The 27,448-nt window shown below is 45.1% G+C and overlaps 1 protein-coding gene across 2 annotated transcripts in view; it reads left to right on the forward strand.

The window, feature by feature from the left end:
* The first annotated feature begins 1,834 nt into the window (after positions 1–1,834).
* The window catches only part of SPINT1 (serine peptidase inhibitor, Kunitz type 1), a 35,015-nt gene continuing 9,401 nt past the window's right edge, over positions 1,835–27,448 (forward strand). Inside the window, exons 1-6 of one of the 2 annotated variants that reach the window (XM_079964852.1) lie at positions 1,841–3,664; positions 19,308–19,459; positions 24,497–24,632; positions 24,846–25,016; positions 26,426–26,452; positions 27,307–27,432. In XM_079964852.1, the coding sequence (XP_079820978.1) occupies positions 3,220–3,664; positions 19,308–19,459; positions 24,497–24,632; positions 24,846–25,016; positions 26,426–26,452; positions 27,307–27,432 (1,057 nt within the window). In that variant the 5' untranslated portion in view covers positions 1,841–3,219. Of the gene's footprint in view, positions 3,665–19,307; positions 19,460–24,496; positions 24,633–24,845; positions 25,017–26,425; positions 26,453–27,306; positions 27,433–27,448 lie in introns of both variants that reach the window. The other variant, XM_079964853.1, reaches the window with a different exon arrangement.

The raw sequence follows: 27,448 nt of genomic DNA on the forward strand, positions 1-27,448 counted from the left end.
GTTGTTCCACCAGCCTCGGAAACTCAGGGTGGTGGTGCTCCAGAAAAGAACATTCTCCATGGCTAGACTTAAGCCACAAAATCCCTTCTCCACAAAGGTGCATCTACCACCTTCACCATACAACTCACAGTGAACGCTGAAGATGCCCCTCTTTGTCCTGTCTTTTGACCTTTGGGATGTATATTTTTAGGACCCAGCTTATTTCTGTGATTGTAAGTTGTTTCAAACGGCTTTTAACGTTGTGCTTTAATCGTTGTAACCCATTGTTGGGACCTCAGGGTTAAGGGCAGGAAAAAATAATTGGCAAGCCCAAGAGGCTCAGTGGTTTAAACCACAACGCCACACGCTACCCAGGTACCCCTTTAAATCACCCTTGGTACACAGGCTGCTTGACGGGTGACAAAAGCCAGTCTTCTCTTCCCTGACTTTTCAAACAATGTTGATTTTTATGTGATCACCCTAAAGTGGTTTTTAAGAGGTTCTTCAATTTAGTTTTTTTTTTTTTGGTGGGTGGCAGGAGGGGGAGTAAGCACTGTGGCAGCTATTGAGGAAGCATAATGCGGAAGTGTCCTTCATCACTTTCAACCAGCCAAACTGTGCAGTTTTGCTTTGTTTTAAATCACTTCTACATCAAATCCAAATAAAGTCTCGAGACAAAATCTGCAGAAACTGTTGACATCATTTTCCTGTTATAAGAGCCTGGGGCTATTGGTAAGGGGATGGGCAATACCTTGAATCTTCTGCTGCATCACACTCACAATCTGGGGACTGCACTTCTCCTGCTATCACACTGCCATTCAGCTGAGGGTGGGGAGCGCCAAGTACCTAGAGCATGGCAGAGGATGGAGGGTTTTGCCAGGGTGGCTCATATCTGCCTTGCAGGCTCCCACCTGCTAGGATGCATCAACTCTGATTCTTCCCATTGTTAAGCTAAAGCAACAGAGAGAAAAGCAAGCTTTGGTCTCCAGCATCAGAAAACTGGATCAAGATAAGTTTCATCTAGTCTAGGATTCTGTTTCTTGCAGTAGCTAACCAGATGCCCTTGGAAAGCCCATAGAAACAGGACATGAGGATAAGAGCCCCCTCCCCCTCTGTTGACTCACTCCAAATGCTGTTCAATGGAATTCTGACTCTGAATGTGAACCTACAGTTTAGTTATGCTGGCAATGAATCTAGGGGTTTTCCCATACTTCAGCAGGGCAGGCCCTACAGATGAAGAGGCAGGGGGAATTTTATTCTCCCCACCCGCCTTTCTGAATCACAGACATGATCCAAAGTTGACTTTATCAGAGCAAAGTGAAGGATACAGCTAAGGCAGGTGTGACAAAGCTTTGCCTTTTTGGATGTTTCTGGACTACAACTCCCATCATGCCTGGCCACTGGAGCTGATGGGTTTTGTAGTTCAGCAACATCTGGTGGGACGAAGATTCCTCACGTCTGATCTGATGTCCGCTGGCCTGCAGCACACATCTAGCTCCTTAAAGGATTTATACATGGAACAAAGAATATGCTTTTCTTGTGATCTTGCTTTTTTTTTTTTAAAGAAAAATGAATTACAGCCCTCCCCAGGGAAACACATATGACGTGCCATTCTGGAAAGCTTTTAGGCACCTCTATGCTCAGGATTTGGGTTGTTAACTTGGATTGTACAGTGGTACTATTTCTGGCATATTGCTGGGTGCGCGGGAGCCTCTCCCAGTCTCACATTGAATGTAACTGATCTGTAGAAAAGATATCATGACCTGGAAAAAAAAGAGACCATGCACATACTTCTGTAACCTAAGAAAATCTTTAATTAAATTTGTTTGTTTTAAAAATGTATTACATAACTAGGCGAAATAAATAATTCTACAGTGTATAATATTGTGCACTACAACCAGTGTGGTGCAGTGGTTTAAGTGCTGGACTAGGATCCAGGAGATCAGAGTTCAAATCCCCACTCAGCCCTGAAGCTCACCGGGTGACGTAGGGCCCATAATAGTCTCTCAGCCAAACCCACCTCATAGGGTTGTTGTGAGGTACATGATGGGAGAGAATCATGTACGCCTCCTAAAGCTCCTTGACAGATATTAAGTAAATAAATAATAAATATGTTTGTTCAATGTAACACATTTCACTGTGTGGGGATATTTGAAGATTCACGGATGAAATGCCCCATGTAAGTCATATTTAGATTTGAAATCAATGGGGGAGGAAACCACAGTGGAACATCTTATTTTTATTTTTTATTGTATCCCGCCCCTCATCGATATGTCTCAGGGAGGTTCACAACATAAAACTACAATATAAAATATATATGATAAAATTAAGAACAACAAACCCATAATCCCTTTCCCAGAACATCGGATGTCAATCAGCCAAAGGCTGCCGTTTTCGCCTGGCGTTTTCCACAGGGAAGAGCGGGCACTAAGAAATGGGCAGTATTTCAATTTCATATTCTCCCCCTGGCCTGAAAGGGCTTCCAAACTCTTTCAGATCTGCCCGTCCTCTTCCCTTTCACAGGAGGCGGCTGGGGGGAAAGGCGCGCCTCTAAGCATCCTCCCCTTTCCCATCCCTCTTGCCTGCTCAAAGTAAATAGGAAGGGCTGGGTGTCCAGGCGTTGAATTTCACTTCCTGTCACCTGGAGTCTTTTGTCTCTCCCTGAGCTCTTGCTAAAGGGCGCACCTTGAAGTTCAGGCGGCGGGGAAGGAGTTAATCGGAGATCCGCGGAAGGGAAACACCCCTCTTGGGCTGCAGCGTAGCCCGTGAGTCAGTTTCACCTGAAACCAGTCGGCAGGTAGTGAAAGAAAAACCCGAAAAGGGAAACAGATCGCAGAGGTCCGAGGGAGGAAGTCGTCGCACAAAACCGAAGGGACGGCGTCCAGGGAGCCTCACTCTTCCGATCCCCGGACACGCGCCCGCCGCCCGCAATTTTCTCCGAGGAGGAACCGAAAGGAAGAGTCGCAGTTGGACTTTTTGGGAACAGGCGAGCCAGAGTTTAAAAAAGAAAAAATCTGGGGGGGGAAAGTTGTTTAAAGAAATGCTCTTTGGGCTAAAGAGCCACAAGTAGACGGGAGGGGAAACGACTCCCTTTCAGCTTTCCTAGTCGACGGCGCGGTCGACTCTCCTTGGCGAGCCCGTCTGCGCTTTGCCTGCTTTCCGCTCCTCGAAGCGCGCCGCCCTCGCTCGGCTGCGGAGATCCACCGCCTGCGCGGAAGAAGGGGCTCCGCCTGCGTCACGATGCTCCCCCGTCGGATTCACGTCCAGGCTGGGTTGCTGCTTCAGCTCGTCGCGGCTGCCTTGGTAGCCGTCGGGCAGGAAGAGGCGGCCGAAGGAGAGTCCTTCGGAGACAGGTGCCAGGCCCATTTCACGGCCGGCTTGCCCGAGTTCGTCCTGGACACGGACGCCTCGGTGGAAAACGGAGCCACCTTCCTGTCCTCGCCGTCGGTGGAGAGGGGCCGCGACTGCGTGCGGGCCTGCTGCAAGCACCCGCAGTGCAACCTGGCTCTGGTGGAGAAGGTCCCCGGAGGGGACGAGGAAGACGGCATCCACAGCTGCTTCCTCCTCGACTGCCTCTACGAGCAGGCCTTCGTCTGCAAGTTTGCCCGGAAGGATGGCTTCCTCAACTATGTCAAGAAGGACGTGTACGAGGCCTATGTGGCCATGCGGGGAAAAGGCCATCGGGGTAAGGAGATGTGTGTGTGTGTGTGTGTGTTGTTGTTGGGGTGTCTTGTGGGACATGTCGAGATTTGCCCTACTATGGACTGAAGTATTATTCCCCCCCACAAAAATACTAGAATTCCAGAGAGACCCAAACAAGGCGGGTCAGGAGTAAGGACTTCTACTGGAGTTAGGAGCTGGTTTTTGAAAAAAGGATTAGACCAGGGGTCGCCAACATTTAGGGGCCTTGAGTTTATTCACAAAATGGAGGAAATGTAGTAGGTAACACAACACACACAACATTCCCCCCCCCAAAAAAAATAATAATCCTGGGAATTGTAGTTCAGCCCTCTTGGGTTCAGTTCTCACCACAAACTGCAGTTCCCTGTAAGACAGGGTGATGTCTAGTTTTCAATATTATGATATATTACCAGCTGAGCATTGCAATATACAGTGGTATCTCGGGTTAAGTACTTAATTCGTTCTGGAGGTCTGTTCTTAACCTAAAACTGTTCTTAACCTGAAGCACCACTTTAGCTAATGGGGCCTCTTGCTGCCACTGTGCCGCCGGAGCACGATTTCTGTTCTCATCCTGAAGCAAAGTTCTTAACCCGAGGTAATATTTCTGGGTTAGCGGAGTCTGTAACCTGAAGTGTATGTAACCCAAGGTACCACTGTACCAATATATCACGAAGTCTGAATTAAGGATGAAACTATGTAGAAGCGAACCCAGGTTTCTTTTTGCCCTTTAAGTTTAATGTGTTTATACAGCTGCTGCCACCCTCACAACCAAGTACACACCACAACCTGTTCAGCTGTCTACAGCTAAATGCTTCCTTCAAGCCTAATTTCAGCAGTGGGAGGAGCAGGTACCCTGTGGGTGTCAAGGGTGCATGTGTGCCAAGAGGTGCTACATTGGAGACCCCTGGAGTAGGCAAGTGAATTGAGTGTAGGTCTATCAAAGCAGGTTTTAACTACTGAGTTGAGCCCCCATGTCCAGGAGCAGTTTATACCTCTTGGGCACAAATGGCAGGAGAAAGTGACCACCTTCACGTCTTGATCATGAGTAACCAGAGGCATCTGCTGCCCCTGGAAACTGAACAGTGGAACCAGTTGACCTTGGTCTGATCTGGAAAAAGTTAATATGCTTTTGTGAGAGAGACTCTGGCCAAGCACTGTTTTGAAAATTCATAAATCCAGAATCTTCAACAGGAGTAAGGGAAAGCACATATATTACCAAGGCTGAAATCTAAGCACAGGGAGGAAATCTCATTGGAAAAATCCACCAGGGAGTTAATCGCATTGAATTTAGTGGGATTTACTTGTGAGAAAAAGATGCTCAGATTATACTGCATAACTGGAATGTGTAAATGAAAGCTTAAGAACTTTCAGCTTTTTCACTGTGTGATGGATCCTGCCTGAATAATTTAACTGGACGTGTTATAGGGGTGAAGGGCAAGGGTCTGTAGTTTGTTATTGCCTCTCTATAATGGCAGCCTTCCAGTAGAATGTCTACATAAAGATCTTTCAAAATACATGCAGCAGTTTCTAACAAAACTAATATGAGGAGTGGCAGTCAGTCAGGCTCTTCATCAATAACATAGTTCTGTACTTTTTCCTGGAAAAGTGTAATATTACAGGAATGTACAGTTTACTTTAACTATGGAACTTTCCCACATTGTGGCTTCTTGTGTGCATATGCAAATTGTGACCGTGTAAAACATCTATCGCACATCCCCATGCAACATGGATTATGACGCAGAGTAGCACTTTAACAAAAAGAATGGTAAACTCATGGGGAAATGCCACTAAAGGCCTTTCTGCACATGTTGATCTCTTAACACTACAAATGTACATGTGCTGCCCATTATTTGTGTGCTGCCTGCGTATCCTTCCTCAAGACTGGGCTTTTGTTTCAGGGTGATTGCATTTTCCACCCACTAAATGTTATATTTTATAGTACTTTGCAGCCAAGGTGGCCTTCGGCTTCATACTAACTCTAGCAAAGAGTGCCTTGTTCAATTTTTTTAGTAACTTGAGTCTTTAAAAATTCATTTTATAACTTGCTTCAAAATTTGCATCTGTGATTTATCATTATTACTCAAGACAGTAAATTAGCACAAATGTATCTGATCATCATTGGTCAAGCACGTACCATTTGAGTGTTACTGATCTTATAAACATTCCTGCAAATAGCTCCTGCCCCCAAACACACAAACAATGCAGTATTAGACATGCAGGTGAGTATTGCCAGATTTACAAGTAAAGATGATCCGCTTGTACTATTTGATTCCTCTATTGCCTTGCGTGCCTAGGAAACTACATCCCATTCCACAACAGTGCATCTATGGTTGCTGTGATTAGCTTCAGGTTGTGTTATGGGCAACTCCTGGATATAGTCAGTGATGTAATTTTATCAGTCGTCACTAACTAACCAGCCTGCATACCAGCTTGACTATCACTTACCCCAGTGGTTTTCAACCAGTGTGCCGTGGCACCCTGGGGTGCCTTGAATGATGGTCGGGGTGCCACAGGCAACACTAGCCTCTGTCCCTCTTTCTTTCCCTCCCTCCCTTTGATGCCCTCTCATGTCTCTGCCTCCCAAAGGCTTGCACAGCTGTTTATTGCAGCAGCCCTGGCTATAAACTGTACAGGTGAATGGTGCCTCTGGAAGGCACCTCTCTTTGGGGTAGGGTGGGGGGTCAGCAAGAACGGCGGCAGCAGGAGAAGAGGAGGCTGAGGGAACACTCCACAAAGGAGGATGTTCGAAAAGGGGTGAGAGGCTGCCAGCTCTGTGGGCAAGGGGTGACCTAACTGGGCTCCTGAGCCCCACAGGGGTGCCGCAGAAAGAAGGTAGTTGCTTAAGGCAGTGGCGTAGCGTGGGTTGTCAGCACCCGGGGCAAGGCAAGTAATTTGCGCCCCCTAACCCATGGATTTGCGCCCCCTAACCCTAACCCCCAGATGTTGCGCCCGGTGCGGCCGGCCCCCTCTGCACCCCCACACTACGGCACTGGCTTAAGGGAGCCGTGGACTCAAAAAGGTTGAAAATCTCTGACTTACCCAACAAGAATAATTCCCCTGCAACAACCCATGATGTGATGCTGTACTTCTTACACTCAGTCAAGGCTGTAGGAATGCCCTGTGTCATAACTGGTTGGACATTCCCAATGAGGACATGACTTGGACTTGTGCAGGATTTGGACCAGGGAAACTTTGTTTCTAATACATACTCAGGTTCCTTGTTGTAGTGATAAACCTTTTAGCCCTGTTGACTGCAGACATGAACTTCTGGGGGAATATTAAGGAGTATATCAACAAATAAGAACAGCGCATGCACAGTCATTGAAATGGCATTCAAAGTCCTGCACTACTCTAGTAGAGTCTGTAAGAAGGGATTCTACCACATTTCACTGGGGACAGAAGCATACCAGGCCATAGGGAACATTTTGAATATGCACAACCCCAGACCTTACTCAGGTCATCTGCAGATACAATGCTGAAGAGTCAAGGGGATGTGATGTACCAATCCATACCCATAGTCTATTATTTTTTCCTTTGGCCTAAATGTGATTTGACTCCTGAATGTCCAGAGACTTGTGGGAGAGAAACGGGAGTTTCAGATCTTGGATTATTACCTAAGAGAGCTTTGAGTAAAAGCTCATTGTGCACCTATCAAAATATCTTTACGGGTCCAAACGTTTTAAAAGTGCCGCTTTAAGCATTTAATTGCACGGAAAGATGTGCCTTCCATGAAGCATTTTTTCCATTTCTGTGTTCTAACTATTTGCAGCCTGGCAACAGAAGTATCAAAGTCTTCAAAGAAATCTAAACCTAGGGCAAGGAGTCTCATGGGGATTAGGTCTGAGCCTTCCTGGAACCTAATTGCCTCATGCTGAACCAGGAATGCTTTAATGGAGGAGAAGAATACAGTGCAAGGTCCTGTATTTGGAGGTGGAACTGCAGCTTCCTGGCATCTCAAGTTTAAAAAGGCTCAGGCAGCAGGTGGTGTGCATGAAACTCTGGAGAGCCACTGCCAAAGGTTGCATCCACAATATACATTTGAAGCACTGTTATATTCTTTTGACAGTCATGGAGAATCCGGAGGACTGTTGTTTGTTTTGGGTGCTGACCCACACAGAACTACAGTTCCCAGGATTCCCCATGAGTGTTAAAGTGGCATAACAGTGCTATAATAATAATAATAATAATAATGAATAATAATAATATTTTATTTTTATCCTGGCCGAGGCTGGGCTCAGAGCGGCTAACATCATAAAAATAAGGCAATATACATAAAAACAGACATCAATTAATTAAAATACATCTTAAAATTAATTCAGACAAGTTAAAATCTGGGCAGGTGGCAATTATCAGGTTGGAATTGAGTACTTGCCAGGACCAACTGTTTCCACTGATCTTACAAGGACCTGTGAGCGGGTTGGGGGCCTCCTTTGGGCTTCTTTTATACAAAGGAAAGTAAGTCAAACTGCATCCTGCCCAAAGGCCTGGTGGAACAGCTCCGTCTTTAAATATATGGCATGGAGGTGATCAAAGCTGGGCTAGAAAGATCAATGGGCAAAGGTTTGATTTGATGTAAGGCAACTTCCTATGTTTGTATAGGAGGTCTCAGCTCCAATTTACCAGTTGGATGTACCAATTTACTGTAAAAGCATAAATAAAACATTAAAAAAGGAGGTCTTGGCACAGCCAGGGAGACCTTTTATTTTTGCTTCCTCTTCTGTTCAGAATGTTTCATGCTTTTCTGTTACTGGAAAGAGGAGGCGGTTAACACGATAGTGATGTTGGGTATTTTTGAAAGGTTTTGTCGTGTGTGCATGATGCCATCAATAACAGGTCTTGTTTGTGGGTTTTTCATAGGCATCTTGTTATCTGCTGTGAGAACAGGATGTCGGACTAGGTGGGCCTGATCCAGCACTCTCTTCTGATGTTCCTGAACAATCCACCACATTTTAAAAAAATGTAGCTGTTGTAGTGGATGATATATATACAGTATATGAAAACACTAGTTTCCTACTTTCTATACTTTATGCTAGGCATGGCAAATACATGGGCGTGGATGGTTTTGAAGGCTGTGAGAGCAATTTGCCTTGCACTCATTACACATTTCCCTGTTCAAAATTGCTGCAGGATTTCTCAATAGTAACCAAAGCAAATTTAATGCTTTATCTGTTAGTGGGGGCAGTTCCCAAAAAAGTAAGGAATGCAGATGTTTGTGTAAATAGACCCTGTCAGTATACTGAAACATATATATGTTTGTGTGTGTGTTAGGAAAAAGTTTGACGTTATTGAAGTTTAACCTCCACCACCCAATTATTATAAGGGAGCTGAAAAACTGTTTCAAGCCAGGAGATGGGAAGATTGGTGAACAATAAACTACGTAGCTCACAAAATTTGAATGAGTTGGAGACTGTACGCAGTAATACCAATTTGGCTTTCTCCTGTACAAACTTCCCCTTGTGTTGAGGTCATATTCTGAGGCGCCTTCTCTGAGTGACTATCATAGACGCCTCCTGGCATCTCCAGATTATGGAATGCCTTTCTGGGAAGGTTTGCTTGGTGCCTGTTATTCATTTTGACCCAAGATTGTAAATTCTATTCAGATGGGCTTTTGGAGATAAGCTAAACACTTATTCTTTTGTCTACTCCAGCTTTAATTTGCTTCTTTCCCGCTTTGTTTTTGTGTGTGGCTTTAAAAACCTCTGGATGTTTATGATTGCTGGGGGCTGATTTGTGGGATTGAGATATTTGAAAATGAAATACAATTGAAGCCACTGACAAGGAATGGTGGTGGGATCTGAGCCAGAAAACAAATGTATTCTGTAGCTATGACATATGAACTAGGTCAGGAGGTGGGGAATCCTGTGGGGAATGGAAGGCTTGTTCGAACAGGACAAGTGAGTGCATCATTTCCGTTGGGTGCACAGGAAGAGTGAGGTTACTATAGGTGTGTTTCTAGGAGACCGGATTAACAAAGCCCCTGAGCAGTGAGGTAACTTACCTACCTGGCAGATACTTTTTCGTTTACGTCACTTTCTCTCCATGACCTGCCTGAGACTTCTGCTGCGCTGGAGGGAATGTAAGAGACAAAACACAGAAGTTTGCCTCCAGTCTGTGCATATCATTAAAATTAGTTTTGGCAGGCAAGGCTGTGTGGTTGTCTGACTTAGGCAATGCATATGACCCCACCCAAAGAGTAAGAAATAGAGACCGCCGAGAATGTGTAGAATAGCATCCCGGTTGTAATGAACCCTGCATGCAGTCTCAAGAGGAACAAGTCAGATATACATGTTGTCTACTTCGCTTGATCAGTTCTTCAAGCTTTTTCTCTGGATGTTTTTAGGTTATTGTAAATGTGAAGGGATATGTAGAGTCAAAAAAGGAGAGGGGACAGCAAAAATGTAGGAGAGTTGACCGTTCAAATAATACAGTTTAGCACAGTGTTTCTCAAACTTGGGTCTCCATATTTTCCAACTCCCATAATCCCTAGCTAGCAGGACCAGTGGTCAAGGATGATGGGAGCTGTAGACCAACAACAGCTGGAGACCCCAGTTTGAGAAACACTGGTTTAGCAGCTTTGCTCCTCGGCAGCATGTCTCATGCAGTGCATAAGTAATGTGTGCCTAGCTCTCACGTTATTGGCCCAAAGAGCAATATAACGGTCAGAATTGCAGTAGTAAGTAAGCTACATGGGTAATGGAGGAGGCTAGGCCAGAATATAAATCAAGCATGACCTGAAGGATAGCTCAGTCAGTAGAGCACAAGACTTGTAATCCCAGAGTCATGGGTTCAAGCCCCACGTTGGCCAAGAGATTGCTGTATTGCAGAGGGTTGGACTAGATGACGCTTGGGTCCCTTCCAACTCTACGATTCTCTGTTTTTATGTCTTCTCCAGATGGTACTGTGCTCCTAGAGTAGGGATGGAAATGTGTAGCCCTCTAGATGCTGCTGGACTGCAATAGTCACCATCCATGACCATTGGTCATGTTGCAGGGAACCAATGTCCCCACTGTGGAAGGACGTGTGGGTCCAGAATTGGCCTCCACAGTCACTTACAAACTCACTGTTAAAACCGTGTTTATGGAAGACAATCTTACTCGGCTACAAGTGATCACCAAAGAAGAGATGACTGTGCTCCCAGAGTAGGGATGGAAACCTGTAACCCTTTAGATGCTGCAATAGTCATCATCTATGACCATTGGCGATGTTGGCTGCTGCTGGTGATGGGGGCTGGTGTCCAACATCTGGAGGGCCACAGATCCTCTCCTCTGTGCTGGTGGATCATTGGGTTGGATTGAGACCTGTGGGAGCTGACTTCAGAAATTCATCGGGGCAGGGTTCCTTTCTTGCATCCTCAGTTCCCCATCAATAAAATGGGAACAGGGCTGCTGCTAGGATAAATCTGATCATGACTGCAAAGCTTTTGGAGCCCTAAAGAGTACCTTAGAGATAATTTCTAAGAATTGGTACATGCCACTTCCCAAAGTGTTAGTCTGGCGAAACATTAAGGGTAATAATGGGCAAATTCCATAATGTCAAAATAAGGATGGGCAATTGGGCCATGCTACTTCCTCTTTGTCATCCTGTAGGTCAAATGCCCCAACTGGTATGTCCAGTATAATTCCAGTATGATTTCTCCAGAGCCTTGCCCAGTTATGGTGGCAAACTTCACCCTCTTGTACAGCCTCGTGATGATCAGCTCACCAAGCACTGCCAATACGGTCACATTGGTTTTTATTTGTTAGCTGTCAAATGCAACCACAGCAAACACAACTGAGGTTGCAACATAACATTGCCATCCTTATCCAACAGCCCAAGGTTGATATGTGCCTTGGCTCACATGGGTGGCCTGTTAATTTCTGTGGAAGCTCTGTTCCATTCCACACAACAGAGTGAGGAACCTGTGGCCCCTCCAGAGATTGTTGGACTAGAACTCCCTTCATCCCTCATCACCATTCTGGCTGGGGCTGATGGGAGTTGGAATCCAACATCCTCTGGAAAGCCCATAGGCTCCCCTTCCCTACTGAAATAGATTTGCTTCCTTCACTGAGATTAGCCCTCTTCCCTCTCTTGTGGTCCAGGTGAAAGATCTATGATGATTCTTTTGATCAGCACACATAAGATTTTATATACCACAATAAAAATGGAATATACGCGTGCAAAAACAGCTCTGGGATGAAAAAAAGGGGGGCGAAGCATTAGCTCAGTTGGTAGTTAGAGCATGGTGCTGATAATGGCAAGGTTGCATGTTTGGTCCCCTTATGGGACAACTGCCTATTCCTGCATTGTAGAGGGTTGGACTAGATGATCCTCAGGGTCCCTTCCAACTCTACGAATCTATGATTCTATGTGCCTAAACACTTTCTGCTCAAATGAGAAAACTGCTTTTAGGAATAGATGGGTATTTGAGTACTTGTTTGCTGACCTCTTTAAAAAAATAGTCAAAAGAAGATGATACATGATTGTGCTGAAGCTGAGCAAGAATAGAAATAGAAGCATTTTGTCTGGAATCTTTAGATGGAATAATAAGCCGAAGACTCTTCTCCTTGTTTGTAATTATTGAGCAATTCTGGCGCCCCCTCAGCTCTTGCCACTTGTTTTGGCTGTTAAGGATTGTTTTTGTTAAGGATTGTTTTGGCTGCTAAGAATTAAGGAATAATGCTGTTCATCATAAACTGTATTCTTGGGTGCCTGCTGTTTGACTCTTTAGCAGTGCTGCTGCGCTCGTTCTGTTTTCTCCATAAAATGGGAATCCTGTGTTTTCCTTATGTGGAAGGGCAGGACCCAAAGATGTTTACTGGCAACAATCTAGAGCCTGCTATTTAAGTTATGACTTCATAGGTTTATTCTGGGTCTAGGCAAACCAGTTCAGTGGGAGTGGAATAATAACCTCCTCAAACTTTTGCCTATGTTTAGAACAGCACCTTCTCCTAATACTGTGAAATACTTGCAAACACAGCCTGCCTCCGGTTTTTCAGTTTATTGGGTGGGAAGAAGTGTCTCCAGAACTGTCACCAACCCAGAATCAACTGCTGGTGACTTTTGGACTTTGATCCTAGGCACTTGCATGCAGGGAAGTGGCTTTTATTGAGAGAGATGGGGATTTCCTTCCAAGGTGTTTTTGCAGTGGAGCCCAGCAATTTGCCGTTTGTTTTCCCAACAGACTTTGCCATCCAGCCTAACCCACCTTGCAGGGTTGTTGTAAAGTACTTTAGCCCCTTCACATTTACCAGAAGAATAAATGGTGGGACACAGAAATTCCTCTTTCCTTTTGATTGCTTGCACCCATTGGTAGCAAGTGTGAATGTCGCTGGACAAAAGTGTGAATCCTGGATTTAATTTTGATTTAGCAACACTCACTAGGCTTGGGCAATATATCAATATACAGTGGTACCTCGGGTTACATACGCTTCAGGTTACATACGCTTCAGGTTACAGATTCTGTTAACCCAGAAATAGTACCTCTGGTTAAGAACTTTGCTTCAGGATGAGAACAGAAATCGTGCAGCAGCGGCAGCAGGAGGCCCCATTAGCTAAAGTGGTGCTTCAGGTTAAGAACCATTTCAGGTTAAGAACAGACCTCCAGAACGAATTAAGTTCTTAACCCGAGGTACCACTGTATAGCCCAGGACCAGTATGAGGAGCAGACCGTGATGTCGGCTTCACTCACCAGTATATCACTGGTGAAACCGCCACTGCTCCTGAGTCCCTCTGCTAGCGACTTCCTCTAGTGAGTGTTGCTCTACCCCAGGGGCCTGCAAAGTTTTTGTGGCTTGGGCCGGTTCACGGTCTCACAGACGCCGCGGTGGGCCGGAGTGTGTGTGTGTGTGTGTGCGCATGCAGGCACAAATGCTCCTTTTGGGGTGGGGGAGGCGTGCACAGCTTCCCATTGGCTGCGGAAGCTTCCTGCAGCCAATGGGAAGCCGGCCAGCGTCATGGAAGGTGGTCCCCGCTCTGCTCTGCGCCAGATTAGCGTGGTGCACAGGAGCTGACCAAACAGAAAGCGGGGTTCCCTGAGCGGGTGGCGGGGGTCCATGGGCTGGTTATACAACCACCATGGGCTGCTTGTGGCCCATGGGCCTTAGGTTGCTGACCCCTGCTCTACCCTCATACTGTGCAGAGGGAGAAAAAAGCTACACCGGCGAAGCGCCCATACAGCTTGTTCCCCCCACTGCATCTTTTAACTGCTCAGCTGAGGAGTGTGCGGTTGCTGCTCCCCTCAGAGTCCCCCAGCCTGGCACTGGCTCCAGGCAAGGGATCCCCACTGCTCTCCCTGCTCATCTGCAAGCTGGGGGAACACCAGGGATGGCTCAACTGGTGGTGGGGAGCCCTCCCGTGCCCCAGCTGAGCCGTACAAACAAACTGCCTTGTCCCAGCCCGCTAGGCGCTGGGGTGAAAATGTCTCAGCTCCTGCGGTGGGAGCTGTGGCAATTTCACCCAGCGCCTTGCAGCCAGTGCAGCTTGTTTGTTCAATATCGCGGTATATCGCCAGACCACAACGTTTGGCTGGTGATACACTGCGATGCTGCAAAGCTGATATCGCCCAGCCCTAACCCTCACCGTGACATAGTTGGCTGCTGCTTTAGATTAACATGAAGTGTTCTGATACCTTTGCCAGTGTTTTTGCAGGAAAGCTTAAAGCCACTCATTGCGATGGCACAGAACTCATACTGGCCAACATCACTTTCACAGCAGTCAAAAAAAATTCAGTGTCATGTGGCCGCTGAATTTCTTTGGATTTGCTGAAGAGAATGTGATACTGTTTGCCTTAAAACAAGGGAAGCGAAACCCCTGAAAATCCAAAGTGGTACAGACTAAACAGAGTTGCAGTGCTTAGAGTCGGAAGGTATTTGTCATGTATACAGTGCTAAAGAAAGAACGAACAACTGGACAGTTTCATGATGCTGAACTTTGATCTGAGCTTATGATAGGCAAATGCTTACTTGAATCAAAGTTCACAGATAAAGGAAGTTAGACCAGGATTATGTATTGAGGCGAGGTTTGTTTTTGTATAGTGTAGGTCATGATAAAGAGAGAAAGGACTTCTTTGAAACTCTGGTGTTGAAAGAGGCTGCATCTCCAGGGGCAGAGTACATGTTGATGCAGAAGGCCCAATTTGAATCTCCAGCTAAAAGGATCTTGGATAGCAGAACTGGAAAAGGCAGAGACTTCAGAATATTGCTGCGTCTCAGAGCAAAAACCAAGCTGGTTCAAATGTTCTCATCTGTAAAGGGGTTTGCCAGTGGCGTCTTGGCTACAGATTTTACCCAGTCTAACTGTTTTGGATCCTTTCCCCAACACAACCTTGGGAATTATAGTTCTGGGATCAAACCAGGGCTCTTTCATGGAATTGATTCTTGCTACAAAAGCAACAACTGCTTTCTGTTTTGGACATTAACTGGTCCTAATAACATTTATTATTTCCACTGACTGACTCTATATACTCCTCCCTGGACTTATACAACTACCAAAATCTTGATCTAAGCTTGTACTGTAGTACAAATATGTCCTTTAGTTCATTTAATTTCCGTGTTGGGGAAAAAAAGTTCCAGGTCGAGCAAAGGTCCAAGTGTGGTTTGTGTGTGCTTGTTGTCTTTCTCAATAATGGTGAATGGCTCAGGCTTGAATGCTTTAATCTCTTAAAGACCAGACTCACCTTTAGAATCTATCTTCTCTTTTCAAATAGGAATTTTATTGGTATGAGTTTTGTTTGTTTTTCTTCATGTGTACCTTGAGTGAAATCTTTTGTCTGGAATAAAGTAGGCAAGTCCTGTTGAGGCAGATTCCAGGGATGGCTGCAACACAGTACAATGTGCAGCAGGGCTTGCGGAGTTTTGAAACTGAGCTACAGATGAGGCCTACAGGAGTCCTCCTTGCTGGTCAAAATTCATTTTTTCCCCATTCCCTCTTCTCCTCCCAGTTTCCCATTTTCCCCCCTTCCAACACTCAGACAGCAAGCATTTCATGGCCACTAAGCATGCTCAGCCATAGCTGTTTTGGGGGTTATGCCATGGTCTGGATTGACTCTCTCTTTCTTTGGTGCTTCTGCAAACCTAGAGGTTCTCCCAAGCCTGCTGAGATTTACGGGTATATGATTAGAAAAGGTCTGTGGGACTTTATTTCAATATATGACCACAGTATCGAGACTTTTACATGCACTAAGAAGGAAAAATTCATCATTGTCTACAGTGGAGGAATGGTTGTTAGAATTACTGGACTTGGCTGAGATAGTGAAATTGACATGTTTAATCAGAGAAAAACCATTGTCAACATTTACTAAAGATTGGAAACTTTCTATGGGTTTTTTGCATGAAAAAGAAAATGTACTTATGATATCTCGGTTTGAGGATTGAAGATAATGTTAGTTTATAAAAGGTGGATTTGTTGAGTGTTGTCTTGGAGTACATGTGTTGAACAATTCTCTCTATACAGCTGACAGATAAAGAATCAGAAGTTCTCTTTTCTATTTCTCTCTATTTCCCTCTTTTTCTTTTACCCCATTCATTTTTTCTTCTGTTTCTGCTCTGCGTTTTTATTTAGATTAGTGTTTTAGTCTTGATAAAAATATATCCGATATTGATCTTTATTTTTTTCCCTATTTCAATAAAAGGAAAGAACCTTCAAGATACTTGAAAACAAAAACAGATTTCCTGTTTTATTTGCTTGGCCTGAGCAGCCTCCTGGCCTAGGTAGAGTTGGCACAACAGATCACCTTCTTCCTGGGGGTCAGGGCAAGGTGCAGTTGAGGACTTCAGCTGGAGGGCCCAGGTGCTGCTAACAGTGCAAGAATAAAATTTTATTTTAAACACCTTGGAGGAAGGTTGAAGTACTACAGTAAATGAAACTGACCCAGCTACAGTTCTCAAAAGCTCACTCAGAGCAACTATGTGCAGTGTGCATGAACTACAGAGGCATAATGTCAGTGTTACAAATGAATGATGGCTTCCAGCCTGGGCATGTAGCAGTGGTGTTCTGAAAGAGACAAGATCTCACTATCACGTCCCACATCAGGCAATCGCTTAAGCACACACCCTATCTAGAGCTTAGATAGATATATTTTCTAGCCCTGGTTTTAGTGTGGAGATTAGCAGGGCTTCCCCCCCCTCCCAGGTGTAAATCACTGGAACTAGCTTATGACATGTCTCAGGTGTGCGCCATAGCCATCCTAAGAGAACAAGGGAAGTGTTCATGGTGAGTTCTGGCACCTCTTTTTCTAGAAAAATAGCACTGGAGATTAGGAAGTATTGTTTTGCAGTGAAGTACTCCCTGGAACAATTATAAACCTTTCTGGGATGTTTCTGGAAGGAGTACTTCACTGTGAGACATACGGTTTATGTCATCAGATGCCAAGTAAGTTCACTTGTCATGGTGATGTCCTAGTAAAAACCTACGGGGACTTTGATGTGATCCTAACCATACTGCCTAGAGTATAAAGAGGGCCTGGGTCCTCTGTGATCTATAGGGAGCTAACAATTGCCTTACTTCTTGCATCATGCAGGTTGGTTTTCACAAATAAGGAATTTGAGCTGAGGCAGTATAAAAGCACACACAAAATAGATATAACATAGTAACAAACAAACAAAATCATGTAAATAACCAATTAATGCCTAAATAGGCCCACTGTAACTGTTTCTGATATACATGAAGGGGCTTTGTGTTCCGGGGGGGGGGGGTACATCAAATGGTATAGTGATACTTTTATATATAAACATAAATTAGATACATTATATAGAAGTACTTTCAGAATGTAATTTTTTGTTATGTGCTATTTCTATTTTGTAAGGGATGTTTTGTGTTTAAATGTTGTGTAATATATAAATATATATATCACTGCGGAAGGAGGTAGTTATCATTTCCCTGCAGGCTATTTTTGTGATCTGCGCCCCACCCCTATTGCTTTTCATGGGGTAAAGGAGATACATGAACTAAAATGCTGGGGAGTTTTATAATTGATCTTCCAGATTCTTATGTTGTTTGAACTTCTGTGTAAAGCACCTTTATGTTAGATTGTCTCCCTTTGTGACATGAGAAGAGCCTGTCGCTATGGAGAAACTGATCTAATGAGATTGAGGGGAGAAGAGGTGGCATAATAAACATACTCAGTGGGCTATTCATTTATTAAGTCATGTTTGCTCTAATTTGAAAACATCTGAGGCATGTGTCTGATCTGTCATATATATGTCTGAATGCACACCCACAGTGCAGCATCATGCATATTGTTGTTGAAACAGGATGGGTGTGGGTGCATCAGAATCCCCTGCTATAAAATGGAGAGTTTTCTTCCATTGGCTTATCAGAGGATGCCTGTGTTTTAGGAGGAGACCCCATGCAGGTACTCTCTATCCATTCAGTTCCTTGCATCTCCAGTTAAAAGGGTCAGGTAGCAGAAGCTATGAAAAACCTTTAACTGCCTGAGATCTTGGAGAGCCACTGCCAGTTTCCTTCGCATTGGCAATCCATGTGGGGAAACGACCTTGGGGAAATGATGGGAACAGTGTGCTTGCATGGGTATAACCTATTGTAATCCTTTGGGTATGACCTGAGCATTTGCTGGTCTTTGCCTGTTGTTAAAAAGTCTTGCTGTTCCGGCCACTTTTGGTAATGACGTTTAGGTAGCTGATTGAAAACTCTGGCATAACTGGTTGCACTTCAGTCTAGTTTAAGGTCACTGGAAACTTCCCAGTATATTTCCATTTGACGTCAGATGTCTTTGCCTGCAGCTTACTAGGTTTGGCCCTTTACCTCCACATGAATAGCCCTTATTGCTAAAGATAAATTGGATAGGAAAGCTAGATTGAACTTTCTGGGGTAAAAGATTACCTCAGTAGTCTGGCTTCTTCGGCAACTGTCTCAAGGGCCTGTTGGTTGAGTTAGTAGGATCAAGTAGCAATACCACTCTTTCACTGGAGGTTTTTAAGTAGAGGTTGGATGGCCACCAGTGACAGGTGGAGCCAGAACCAATGAGAGGTAGAGCCGATGGATTCTGGTTTTGCCCTCATCCTCCACTGTGCTGAGTTGTACAGTGGCAACACTGAGCGGAAGGAGGACAAAAAATGCCATCAGTGGGCTTTATAAAATAAGAAGACAGGCAGGTGGGGGCTGGATAAAGGCAGACTGAGGTTAGTGGGGCAGTGCTCCACTTGCCCTGCTGGATGAGCCTCTCCTGTTTATTCTTCTATTTGCATATAAGAATGGACACAGGCAAGGAAGTTGACAAGATGGCGCCACAGCCACTGAGCCAACTATACACTACAAAAGTGCTACTTGACCTCATCCCTTACTGTCCTTAAAGCTACTTGTCTTCTACCACTTTGAAAAAATGTCTAATTTTTAAAAATAAACTGCTAATGTAGCATTTTAACCACCAGCGATACCTGTCCTTGGACATCCATTTTTTAAAAATCTCCTGCAGGTTGTGGGGTGCATTTGTAGCTGTCATGTCATTTTAGTCATGTGTTTGTTCCCTTCATTTTTCAGAATTGGAGCCAAGCATCATCCTTTGTTAATCCTTTTGCTTTACTGATTTTTTAAAAAATGATTTTATTCAGTTTATATTATTATTGGTTAGCTGCGCATGGTGCTTTATGTAGATTGGCAGGATATATTTTGAATTAATACATAAAAATGTTGTTGCTTCTCCCCCTTGTCAGATGATCGGCCACCTGTGGCCCGTGCATGGATGGAGATGAAAGTGCAGCCTAACGAGCCGGTGACACTGAGGGGTTCAGAAAGTTTTGATGACCATGGTATTGTGAATTATGAATGGACTCTTCTCTCTGGCGATGACTCTCTGGTGATGGAGGTAAGGAAGGCCAAATGTTTGGCTTAGGTTTGCTTCCACAATAGCTTGCCAGTCTCCACTTATCAGCATTCAGGTGATCATATCTCTGCTTAATAAGCTGAGACAGAATGAACTGCCTGCAGATGAAACCCCTTCTCTCCTTCTTCTGTGTCAGCCATGATTAAACAAGGGAATCTCTTTGTAAACATTGTTTTTCATTTCATTCAAACCAAAAAACTATGGTTAGTAGCTTCAGAATCAAGGTATGATTCAACCATAGGCCATAGTTTAAGATTCAGGCTTAAACTATATCATAGTTTCTTGGTACGGATGAAATGGGAAACTATGGTTGATTAAGGAATTCCCTGATTTAATTGTGGCTCCTATTAAGAGAGGAGCAAAGGGGCTGCATGCTGTGCCAAAAAGGTGGTTTATGTCTTGGCTTATTAAGTCAACATATGATCATCTGAATTGAGCCAGTGAATCATTTTGTCATGATGTCAGCAGTATGGTTCAATTAAGTTGTTACTCAGCATACGCCTCCTTTCTTTAAGCAAATTACTGGAGATGTTATGCAAAGAAACAAGCTCTGTGAGAATAGCCATCAGCTTTGCATCTGATATTCATTTACTCCCTTCTCCCTCTAACACAGGGGTCTGCAACCCGCGGCTCCGGAGCCGCATGTGGCTCTTTTACACCTTTGCCGTGGCTCCGGGGCGGATACTAGCGAGGGGAGGAGGCGCATTGTGCGCCCCGACACTCCCCACTGTGGCGGGCACTGTACTGGCTGTGACGTCGCATGGGGGCAGTGCGTGCGTTAGTCACGCACCGTCCCGACGTCACCTTCCTGCCCGCTGTCAGATCGCGGCTCCGGAGATATATTTGTTTTAAATGTCGCAATGGTTTTGCGGCTCCCAGTTTTTTCCCCTTCGGAAACGGGTCCAAGTGGCTCTTTTTGTCTTAAAGGTTGCAGACCCCTGCTCTAACACCTTTGCTTTCCTCTCCTACTAAATGACCTTTTTATATCCTTGAAATCCTTAATAGATGGGTTAATGTGTTTTTTTTTAATATTTAATGATATGGCATTGTTGAACTTTGCACAAAGATAAAAGACAATGTGATTAGCATTCAGTACTATTAATCCCAGAATATCATCTAAGGGCATATGGTTTTCTTACATTATACGTAAGATCAAAGCAGGTCTGAGCCTGGTCAGTGTCTGGATAAAGAGACTGCCTGAAAGCCAGATCTGTAAGCTGTACTTAGTGTAAGTTTGATTATGTAAGGCATGCCTCAGTTCAAAGCTTGAACCTGTCCTGGGTTCGTGTATTTTAGATGTGTGCTACATACAATCCCTTGCTTGCTACTGAGTAAGTAAATCCAGTTTAGGCAGATTCCAGTAATGACTGCAAGGGAGGCAGGGCTCCAGCAGTTTGACATTCTGCCTTTCAGCAATCTTTAATGAGTTCAAAAACAAGAGTCAGGTCCTTTGCCACTACGAGTGCTGGGTCAGATTATCTGCCTTTTCTGGCTCAAGGAGATGGGCAGCGAACTACCTTTTCCCAGGGCAAGGGAGAGTCTTGGGGATTGTGACTGGGTGAATATCCTCGTGTTCCTCAATCCTAGAATGCAGTGGTGTTCAAGCTGACTTTGAGACATGGCAGGTGGTAGCATTTGAGGTGGGCTTCGATCCAAGAATGGCTGCTCTATCCTTCATGGGGGAAACGGGGGGCCTGACAGCATCACTTGCCTGTTGTGGGCACTTTAAGTACCTTCCACTGGTGGGGAGGTATACAATAGCCACATCAGACCTGGCAGTTGCCACCTCAGTTGCATGTGAGAGGGAGACATAGTGGAAGGACCAGTCACAGGGACAAATCATTATTGCTTTGAAGGAAAGGGAGGGGTCTGTGGGTGGGGTGGGGTGTCCCAAGAAAAATGCCATTCAAAAAACAGGCTTCAAGTGAAACTAGGCCTTTATGTGGTACAAGCATATTCAGGGGCAGCCTTCATGAAAAATCAGTGAAGAACTGTAACATGGTATAATTGCATAGAGCAGGCATGGCCAAACTTGGCCCTCCAGCTGTTTTGGGACTACAATTCCCATCATCCCTGACTACTGGTCCTGTTAGCTAGGGATGATGGGAGTTGTAGTCCCAAAACAGCTGGAGGGAAAGTTTGGCCATGCCTGGCATAGAGCTTTTATACACTTCCGTATTACACACATGATTACTATTAACCAATCATATGATTGCAATAAATTTCCTATAACCCACTTTCATCACTCTAAACCAATTGGGAATCCTTTCGCTCCTTTGACTAGCCCTCCCAGCCTTCTCATTAAAATATGTAATTATGTATAGCTATTCTGCTCTGTCTTTCGTCACGCGGGTGGCGCTGTGGGTAAAACCTCAGTGCCTAGGACTTGCCGATCGCATGGTCAGTGGTTCGAATCCCCGCGGCGGGGTGAGCTCCCATCTTTCGGTCCCAGCTCCTGCCCACCTAGCAGTTCGAAAGCACCCCTAAGTGCAAGTAGATAAATAGGTACCGCTTTATAGTGGGAAGGTAAACGGCGTTTCCGTGTGCTGCGCTGCTGCTGGCTCGCCAGAGCAGCTTCGTCACGCTGGCCACGTGACCCGGAAGTGTCTCCGGACAGCGCTGGCCCCCAGCCTCTTAAGTGAGATGGGCGCACAACCCTAGAGTCGGACACAACTGGCCCGTACGGGCAGGGGTACCTTTACCTTTACCTTATTCTGCTCTGTCTTTCGTTATTAACCTTTGACTAATTATTCTGTTTGTTAGCTATCCACCAGCATCCTCTTTTATTTATTTGTGATTAGTAGTTTCATTCTTCTACTGACTTCAAGATTAAATTTAGTCAGTTGTTACATACATCTAGCCAACTTCCTTCAAACATTGCTTATGGTACTTGTCTTCAGAGATTAATGGTGCACTCTTTCAGTATACCAAGGTACAAGTTTTTCACACTTCCAATCTAAAAATGGTGTTTGTGTGTGTGTTTTTTAAACTAGGCAGGGATAGTGAGATTTCATGGTTTTGCTAGGCCACAAGCTACCAGGAAAATGGAGTCTTGGCTACAAAAATGGATTCAAACAAAACAAGAAGATGCAGATTTCAAACAGGACAAGGAAATTTGAGTTATCTCCTTCAGGGGAGATGATAGGAGATGGAAAAGGGAGAAACTTGATCCCAGACTAGAGGTTGCTAGCTTCCCTTGTGGGTCACCTGAGGTCAAATGTAAATTCTAGCTTGTGGGACTAGTCTGGCAACCTTATTATGTCCAGTGCCTTTGCTTCCTGCTCTAAATTGTTGTATAATGCCATGCCATCTACATGCCCCATAAATTGTTACTGTCTACTTCATGACGCAAGAGTGGATATAAAGCACTTATTTTATCTTGGACAAATGTGAGGTGCCAGGTTACAGTGCCATCATGGTATCTGAGTCTGTGTTCATATCTTGCAGTGTTTAAGGCTTGGTGTGTGTTTTTTCAGAACCACAATTTTCTAAACACAATTTTGAAAAGCTTTTCCAAGGTTGCCTTGAACTCTAAATCAGGTTACATTGTTTTTTTTAAAAAAGAAAGTTGAGGGATGGGGAGGTAGGAGAGTTGGCTGATGTTCAAAGCCATCTGTGTCTACGTCTGGCAAGTGTGGCCTTTCTTCCTAGGAGCGAAAAACACATAATGGCAGATGCCCCATCTCTGCAAGTACAAATAGCTTTTACAAAGTTCTGTCTCTTTCTCCTTAGGCCACTCAACTGTATCACTGTGTGGCATTTTGGTTGGTGTAATAAAGGTATTGGACGCATTTTGGTTGGTGTAATAAAGGTATTGGACGCAGGTGGCGCTGTGGGTTAAAGCCTCAGCGCCTAGGGCTTGCCGATCGAAAGGTCGGCGGTTCGAATCCCTGCGGCGGGGTGCGCTCCCGCTGCTCGGTCCCAGCGCCTGCCAACCTAGCAGTTCGAAAGCACCTCCGGGTGCAAGTAGATAAATAGGGACCGCTTACCAGCGGGAAGGTAAACGGCGTTTCCGTGTGCGACTCTGGCTCGCCAGAGCAGCGATGTCACGCTGGCCACGTGACCCGGAAGTGTCTCCGGACAGCGCTGGCCCCTGGCCTCTTAAGTGAGATGGGCGCACAACCCCAGAGTCTGTCAAGACTGGCCCGTACGGGCAGGGGTACCTTTACCCTTTTACCTTTAATAAAGGTATTGCCCTAATATGGCTTTCAGATTTTTTCTTACAGCCAACTTGACTTCCTTCTACTCTTTGTAGTAGAAAGTTTTAGGCTTTGGTCCTTCTAGTTGATGTCATCAAGAAGGGACAGCTTTGATTGGAGGTCCTTGTGACTTTTTCAAAGGCTTTATTACTACTATCGCAGTTAACCTAATAATACTGTGTGTTCTGTAACATTTTGTTGTGGTGTTCCTGCAAGACTGGTCTACTAAAACATTTCCAGTGCTGGGATCCATTGTTTGAAATGTCCTGTGGGGCAGTCCCAATTGTCCTTGGCTCTCAGTGTATCAGTGTATGGACACTGAAAAACGTCCCTCAGAATTTGCCAGAGTAGGGAACCTCCAAATTTGCCTTGATGCTTTAGGTCATGGATGTGGAACCCATGGCATTTCGAGATGATGCTGGACTCCAGCTCCCATCATTTCCAGAACATAGCCATTGACCAGGGATGATGGGAGTTGTAGTCCAGCAGCACTGGTGTGGTGATGGGGGACAAGTTCTCCATCCTGACTTTAGGTAAGGCATCCCCAAACTCGGGCCTCCGGCTTTTTGGGGACTTCAACTCCCATCATCCCTGACCACTGGTCCTGTTAGCTAGGGATGGTGGGAGTTGTAGTCCCAAAACAGCTGGAGGGCCGATTTTGGGGATGCCTGCTTTAGGTGAAGTTCTGTGGCAACTCTGAAAAACACCCACCACCATTACATTTCTTGAACCAAGATGAGAGAATGCTGAAGCTCTTGCTATAGCTTATGTTATCATGCCTTCTGAAAGGACCTCCCTTCTTTACATTTTGCATCTTCAGAAAGAGACAGATCATGTGGTGCTCACCAACCTGCAAGAAGGGACTTACATCTTCCAGCTGACTGTGACGGATACTTCTGGACAGAAGGGCTCTACCAATATCACCGTCACTGTGCTAAATGCTGAGCAGACTGTAGGTGGGTCATTGCTAGCTGTACCTTTCAAAGATAGAGTCTAGAACTGGAACCCCGGCTGATACTAGTCTTAGGGATACACTGGGGAACAGTGCCACATGCTGGGACCTTCCAACTAGTAATATTGTAAGATCAGGGGAATAAGCTAAACCTAAACCTAACCAGTGCTTCCTAACCAGTGTCTTCTCTGATACTTACTGTGTGTGTTTCTTCTAGAGCACTGCTTGGCTCCTTATAAGGTGGGACGTTGCCGGGCTAGCTTTCCTCGCTGGTATTACAATCCAGAAACTCAGCAGTGTCAGGAATTCACCTTTGGGGGTTGCAAACCCAACAAGAACAATTACATACGAGAAGAAGAATGTAAACTTGCCTGCAAGAATGTCCAAGGTTGGTCTCCTTTATGAAAACCCCTCCTTTCTGGATTTCAGAGATTCAAGTGAGAAAACATTTGTCATTTGATAGATGCCACTGAGAATTAATTTTTGAAGGGGTGGAGGAAGAACCCGTCTACCAAGTCTCGATGTGATGTGCTCAGGCTTTTTGAGGGGAGATTAAAAATCTCCATAAATTTGGAAGCAATAATTAGCCTGGGACTTGTTCCAACATCTTTAATGCTGAACTGATCATAAATTGTGGCAGTTCCTGCAAAGCATTTATTTTAAAGATTGATGAGGACCAGCTATTCTAGGCAAGCAACATGGAATTTTTCCCATCTCTCTAGTCAGAGTTCATCATCGCATGCGAGAAATGCATTCAGTTAAAAATTGAACATTATTGGCATCCGTCTGTCTTGAGAGACAATAATAATAATATAATAATAATAATTTATTATTTATACCCCGCCCATCTGGCTGGGTTTCCCCAGCCACTCTGGGCGGCTTCCAAAAAAAAAAATACTAAAATACTCTAATACATCAGACATTAAAAGCTTCCCTAAACAGGGCTGCCTTCAGATGTCTTCTAAAAGTCTGGTAGTTGTTGTTCTCTTTGACATCTGGTGGGAGGGCGTTCCACAGGGCGGGTGCCACTACCGAGAAGGCCCTCTGCCTGGTTCCCTGTAACTTGGCTTCTCGCAGTGAGGGAACCGCCAGAAGGCCCTTGGCGCTGGACCTCAGTGTCCGGGTAGAAAGATGGGGGTGGAGACGCTCCTTCAGACAATGGAAGAGTGTGCCATTGGGGGGTAAAGTCAAACTGCTGGAGAGTTACAGTGTCTGCTATGGCTGTAGAGGCCAATAATACAGAGTAGGTCTGCCAGCAGGCCTGGTACCTGAAGCCAGCTCTCCGTAAATCACTTCCTTGGGGAAATTCATGTTCAATTTTGTGGTCAAACTGCTTGCAATCCTTTCAGGCCATAACCTCAGAATGCTGAGTTTTGCAACACACAAGTCATGTTCTTTCCCATACTTCTGCCCTCTGGCATTGGCAGAGCTGAATCTTAATAGCTTTAAATGCAGTGAGTTCACTGAGTCTCTGTAACCTGTGACTTTTTGTACTTTGCTAAAAGCTAGCTAGGTTTTGGAATCGGGAATGACTGACAGCTGTTTCATTAATTCTAGAAGGGTGTTGTTGGGAAACCACATTAAAAAAACTCTTTTTCTCCTGTGGCCCCTCCAGCTACAGTAGTGTAGCTGGAAATGAATTGTGTGCATGCCAGCATTTAAAAGGAGGGGAAATGTTTTAACAGATAAAGCATTATTGTTTTGTCTGAATTTTTAGATGAGATCCAATGACTTGCATGTAATTTTCTGAAAAACAGCAATCTCTCCCCCTCCTAATCTCTCTTTCTTTCTCTCTAGGTGCTGTTGAAAAGCGAAATGAGCCAGGTAAGCATTTCTGTGGCCTGGTTTGTCCAGAACACTAAGCCAAGTCTGGGCTTAGGAGATGGCCCACATGTGCAGATTCCTAGAGTGGAACCTGCAGCCACTCTGCTCTTCCCTGGTGCTTTCTGTTGCCATGCTGTACTCAGCTGAGCCCAAGGATTGGTTTAACATTCTGCCTGCAGGTGGGCTCGCAGTTAAGCAGAGGTGGATTTAGGGCAGCAGGACTGGTTCTGCCGCACTGGGTGCTGGGGCTAGGGGGCGCCACAGAGCGTCACAACTACGATGTCATAAATTGAGCAGAACGGAAGGCGAGAGACAAGCTGGGGGTGCTGAAATTAGACCTTGCGCAGGACGTCGCTGAAATTTGAAAAACCACAGTCTGTCCCTGAGTCAAGTTCTCTCCTCACTAAACATGAGCTGTGAGCAGTAACACACCTTGGTTACAGTTCATGGTTAGCGAGGAGAGAACTTAACCACGAGCCCAGATTTTGACGATACATTAAGCCAAACCGTGGCCTGTCACAGCACATTGCAACACTTTTGTGCCTTCTCCCTAAGCCAAAGTTTGCTTTGCGGGTTCTGCCTGTATATCTGCATGACTCCATCCTTTCTCACTTTCTTGCTGACTTCAGGCTCAATGACAAATACTGGTGACTGGTCTCTTGCCTCTGTGCTTGCAGCGTTGCAAAGAGGTAGCTTTCTTGGCATGGCGAAGCTCTTGTCTTTACTGCTCTCACTGGCACAATCTTTAGTCCTGGTCTGCCCTAAGGATGATTGATCTGAAGCAAATGTCCCGTCCGGAAGGGGGTACTGTCTTTGCTGAGAACCAAAAGGTCTGGTTTATATTTCCCCTATAGTGTGCAATGAAAACTGCCTGCCCTACTCTTTCAAATGTGACGATGGCTGCTGTATTGACAGCTTCCTGGAATGTGATGAAACTGCAGATTGTTCAGATGGGTCAGACGAGAAGTTATGTGATTCGTGTAAGTAGGTGTTGCT

Source organism: Podarcis cretensis (genome assembly GCF_951804945.1).
Source record: "Podarcis cretensis genome assembly, chromosome: 1".
Classification (NCBI taxonomy): Eukaryota; Metazoa; Chordata; class Lepidosauria; order Squamata; family Lacertidae; genus Podarcis; species Podarcis cretensis.